Below are 5553 nucleotides of genomic sequence, written 5' to 3' on the forward strand. Positions count from 1 at the left end.
ACTTTGTAGGCCGCGTTGAGTATTGTGATGGCACGGTAGTTCTCACAATCTAACTTGTCCCCTTTTGTAGATCGGGCATATCACTCCTTCTTTCCACTCCTCCGGTAGCTGTTCTGACTCCCAGATCCTGACTATCAGACTGTGCAAACAGAACACCAGCTTCTCCGGGCCCATCTTGATGAGTTCTGCACCGATACCATCCTTCCCAGCCGCTTTGTTGTTCTTCAGCTTCTTGATGGCATCCTTAACTTCCCTCAGCGTGGGAACTGGCTCCACACCTTCTCCTGCTGCACCGATGTAGTCCTCTCTTCTGCCGTCTTGAACCCCTGCCTCTGCTTCTGTGCCATTCAGGTGTTCATCGAAGTGTTGCTTCCACCTGTCGATCACCTCGCGCTCGTCCGTCAATATCACTCCATCTTTATCCCGGCACATTTCGACTCGCGGCGTGAAGCCTTGGCGGGATCCGTTGAGTTTTTGTAGAACTTGCGCGTCTCGTTTGAGCGATGCAGCTGCTCCATGTCCTCGAATTCCAACTCTTCGTGGTGGCGCACTTTCTCCCGGAAGAGCTGGTGCTGCTGCCTTCGCTTCTGTCCATACGCCTCTTCGTAATCACGGAGATTATACTGCAGCATTGCCCTCCGTGCTGCATTCTTCTCCTCCAAAATCGCTCGACACTCCTCGTCGAACCAATCGTTCCGTCGTCCTCGTTCCACAAATCCGATGGTGCTTTCCGCTGCGTTGGTGATGGCTGCCTTGACGCTCCTCCAGCAGTCCTCGAGGGGAGCTTCCAACAGCTCACCCTCCCCTGGCAACGCAGCCTCCAGCGAATGCGCGTACCGGGATGCGACTTCCGGTAACTTAAGCCGCTCCAGATCCAGCCGCGGAGGGCGGCGGTACCGAACGCTTTTCGCCAGGGAAAGTCGTTGGCGCATTTTCACCATCACCAGATAGTGGTCCGAGTCGACGTTGGCGCCGCGATAGGTCCTGACGTCGATGATGTCGGAGAAGTGTCTACCGTCGATTACGACGTGGTCGATTTGCGATTCCGTTCCTTGTGGCGATCTCCAGGTGTACTTATCTCGGAGGTTATGCTGGAAGCAGGTACTTCGTACGGCCATATTTTTGGAGGTGGCGAAGTCGATCAGTCGCAGGCCGTTTTCGTTCGTGCGTACGTGGGCGCTGAACTTTCCTATCACCGGTCTGAATTCCTCCTCCTGGCCAACCTGAGCGTTAAAATCTCCGATGACGATTTTGACGTCATGTTTTGGGCAGCTGTTGTACGTCCAGTTCAGCTGCTCGTAAAATGCGTCCTTCTCGTCATCTTCGCTTCCTGAGTGCGGGCTGTGCACGTTTATGATGCTGATGTTGAAGAAACGGCCCTTAACCCTCAACACGCACATTCGGTCGGTGATCGGGGTCCACCCAATCACACGATCGAGCATTTCACCCAACACTATAAAGGCTGTCCCGAGCCTCTTTTTCTTGCCGCGGCTCTGGTAGATTCTGCAACCCAATCTTTTGTACTCTCGTACCTCTTCCGCGCCTATCCAGCAAACCTCCTGCAACGCTACGATGCTGAACTTGCGGACCCTCAATATGTCGGAGAGTATGCGGATACTCCCGTCAAATCTGAGAGACCTGCAATTCCACGTCCCGAGCTTCCAATCGTGGGACCTCGTAAGATGTCCAGTTCCGTGCCGATTGGTCCGGCTCGCATCGTGTGCTTCCTGCACTGGTGTTTTACGGCGGGTTCGTGTGGCCTGCACCAACCCCCTGTCTCGCCGGAGGACCATCGTGCCGGTACTGTTTAGAGTCCCACGCCGACACAAGGACTTTCACTCAGCCGCCCCTAACCTGGGGTACAGACGCTGTTTCGAGCCGCCCCTAACCTGGGGAACAGACGCTCGGGGGTTCAGCCAACTATAACCTGCAATGAGCCGCCCCTAACATGGGGAACAGACGCTCATGAGGGGGGGAGGAGGCTGAACACCGGGTTTTCGGGCCGCCCCCAACCTGGGGAACAGACGCTCGAAAGGGGGGGGGGTCGTTGGCAACACTTACCGCTTTGGTGAGCCGCCCCTAACGTGGGGAACAGACGCTCACGTGGCGAGAATGGGATCAACAACCCACAATTCCAGGCCGCCCCTAACCTGGGGAACAGACGCTTGGTGGAGAAGGGGGGGGGTGCTTTGGCGCGTACGTGGTACGGTGGACTCTTCCGCTTACTTCTTTTGTTATTTTATTTATTTATTTATTTTTTTTTTTATTTTTTTTAGCTAAACTTTTTCACTTTTTTTTACCACCGCCGGTTCCGATTGGACCCACTGTGCACTTCTTTGCGCTTTCTCTTCCACACACAGTTCCCGCATCACAGACGACGACGACGACACCGGCCTCGCTTTGTCGTGTTTGCAGTACACGTTCCTGCACACAGCACAACACAATACACGAAAACAGCGTTGACGACGACGACGATGCCTTCACGCTTCTTTTGTCTTAATTCTGCTGCCCGCGCGAAACCGAGATTTTGGCGAAATTAATTTCCTAATTTGCCTCGATCGCGGCAATTAAAACGCCGGTTTTTCACTGTTCACGTATCGAGCACAGGTTCACACGCGGATTGAACGAACTTCGCGGCTCACTGACACGGATTACGTCGGTTAATCGAACTTTTGGTGGGACCTGTCGAGACTACCGCTGTGCTCTCGTGCACGCACACACCACATTTCATATGTTATAGAACCTTTTTAATAAAAAAAAAAACTCTGGAAAAAGTGTTCGTGAAAACACTAAGAACGATATTATTCGTAAAAGCAAACTTGACATTTCATAAACATATAAGGTTTAACAAAAAAAATTCAGAACATAAGGATTTGATTCAAATCAAGGTTCATTTTATGAATACTTTTAAACGTGCATGTCATAAGCACTCTGATAGCATTTTGAGAAATTTGTTAGCTGTTAAAACGACACAGCTTTATATTTTTAATTCTCAAACATATTAAATTTAATTTATCTAAATCATTCATTGACACTTTTTGTTATACCATGGTGTCATATCGGCAAAGTGTACGGATTTTTGCTCAGCAAGAGTTGGGAGCCTTACTCATGAGTAACCATTCTGGAAAAAATCCTTCAATTCAACAAAATTCATATCAAACGGTCTAGAAAACATTGAATATTGGCCTTTCTTGATTGGTCGTTCCTTAAACAAATTGTTATACCCTTTTGAAATGTTAGTCTTGGTTTTAAAGGTCTCATACTATTTTTATATTCATAAATCACTGAAAAACGGATCAATAGTTTTTGAAAAAGGGATCATCCATAAATCCATAAACCACGTGGACACTTTTCTGTAATCTCAGAACCCCCCTCCCCCTCCCCTCCGTGGATAATTTCCTTATGAACATTGGAAAATTGAGTAAAACTTCAAATAAATTGAATCTTTATTTTTTTGGAATTCCTTAGAAGATTTTATTTGAAATTTGCTCTGCTTTTTAAGATATATTTTCAATAATGGGACACTACATTTTTAAATAAAAAGATAAATGATTTTTTTTCTCTAAATAGAATGGTGCAATTAAAAAAAAGTTTAGTAATGTTGGAATGCAGAATCGAATTTACATCAAATAATCACATTAAAATTTTACAATTTTTTTTTCATGAAACCTTAACTCTGGGCAATTTCTCTGTGGTCTCTGTCGTCTTTTTTGGTTACCTAAAACCTATCAAATTATTCAAGAATCTGAATATTGGAATTTTGAGAATGAAATAAATTAATTTGAAAATGGATATTTTTTAGAGCCCAGCCATTTTTTACTGAAAATCCCTCATTGTAACCTACAACTTTGCCGAATGAGAACACTAAATCCTACAGATTTTCTAATTTTTATACATGTTGGAACCCTAACATCTCTAGTGTTCCAGATTCCAAACAAACGCCCCCCGACAGCAGTGTGGTGAATTCGTAAAATTGTCACCACACTGACACAAAACACAACGTAGGGATCTTTGTTATTGTTTACAACTCATCTGTGATAATTTGTGTCGTTTGATTGTGAAATGTATTGAGTTAAGTTAAGTGCAATAAAACGTCCTCTTTCACGCCCAGCCTCCGACCAGGCAAGTCGCCTGGCGGAGCAATCTAAACAGTTGTTTTATTTCGCCCGAACTCTGGTCCGCTGGTCGTCCGCTTCGTCTGCTGCAGGAAGAATCGGTAAGCTGGTGGTTCTGGCCCCGCGGAGTCGGCCCCTGGCCGAATAATACATAATTTTTTTCTAGAGGCTTGAGTGGACAAATCAATTATTCAAAATACCTTCTTTGGTTAGAAAAGCCAACAGTCAAATAAAAATTATAAAATAATAAATAAATCGATTTCCAGTTTTCGTGGTGAACTGATTACCTGTTTAAAAATTTGCAAAACATTTCAATTAAAAGGAAATTTAATGTTCATCTCGAATACTCAATAATTCAGAATGTTGTTAATTTTTCAAATAAAATTACAGCTGTTTTTGAATTACGAAGCGTTATTTTTTTGTGTTGCGATGTTCGCCCTTATTGATTTTCTTGAAAATTCTGCCTAAACTATCTGTTTCAAAAACAAAGAAAAACATATAACATAAGGCAAAAGTTGGCAAAAAATATTAGTAAAATATTCAAAGGATTCATGCATCCGAAAATAAAAAAAAAACTTGTTTAATATTTCATTTTTTTTTTTATTCTTATTTGTTTTTCATATTTATTATACCTGAGCTACAAAAATTTGAAAGAATTAGAAAAAGTTTTAAAAAATGCTTGAAATTTCTGACAACCTTTGAGGTTACATAAAGCAAATTAATTAGGTTTTCATAAAATATTTAGGCCGTGGCAAATATTTTTTAAAGTTTATGTCCCTCAACTCTGACCAAATCCGAAGGTGGGGGGGAGGGGCAAAAAAATAAAAAAAAATATAAAAATTGAAAAAACAAGCCTAGATTTCAACATTTGGATGAAAAAAGTGTTTTAAAATGCATTTTACAGGCGTACAGTTGCTTTCCAATCATTAGTTTTGAAAAGTTCGAGGTATTTTCGCAAAAAAGAACTTGTGTTCGACTGTACATTGGTATTTAATGAAAATTTAAAATGTTTTCAAAGGAGTTCAAACATGCTGAATATGATTATAAACGCGGAAAATGCATTTTAATTGGTTTTCAGTTGATTAAACTTTAATTTTCATTAAAATTTTGAAGTCTTTCGAAAAAAAAATTTGCCCCCTGATTATACAGGCCAACTTTGAACCGGTGGGGGGGGGGCGACATAAACTTTGAAAAATATTTGCAACGGCCTTAAATGTTTGTCGAAAAAAAACTCAAATAAATTCTGGCTCGTCTTAAATTCAGCTATCTATTCTGAGGCAATAAAACTATAAATCACAATAAAATGACTCTGAAAAGGCCACAATGTACTTCTCAAGTTAACGCTGCCTCGGATAGATTTTGTTTTATCTTGGCAGTATCTGTGTACCAGCGAATCTGATTTAAAAAATAAACATTTAAAAAATAATAATCAATGGAC

The 5553-nt window shown here is 42.6% G+C and overlaps 1 protein-coding gene across 1 annotated transcript; it reads right to left on the bottom strand.

Annotated features, from left to right (window-relative positions):
• Positions 1 to 407: 407 nt before the first annotated feature.
• Positions 408 to 1793, bottom strand: LOC119768620 (craniofacial development protein 2-like). The gene has a single exon (XM_038258809.1). It carries the CDS (start codon positions 1791 to 1793, stop codon positions 408 to 410), a length of 1386 nt encoding a protein of 461 aa, XP_038114737.1.
• Positions 1794 to 5553: the final 3760 nt, after the last annotated feature.

Source organism: Culex quinquefasciatus, chromosome 3, assembly GCF_015732765.1.
Source record: "Culex quinquefasciatus strain JHB chromosome 3, VPISU_Cqui_1.0_pri_paternal, whole genome shotgun sequence".
Taxonomy (NCBI): domain Eukaryota; kingdom Metazoa; phylum Arthropoda; class Insecta; order Diptera; family Culicidae; genus Culex; species Culex quinquefasciatus.

What these genes read in the sequence shown, in the direction of transcription:
- LOC119768620 (XM_038258809.1), bottom strand. Translation starts at nt 1,793, where the DNA reads ATGGTCCTCCGGCGAGACAGGGGGTTGGTGCAGGCCACACGAACCCGC.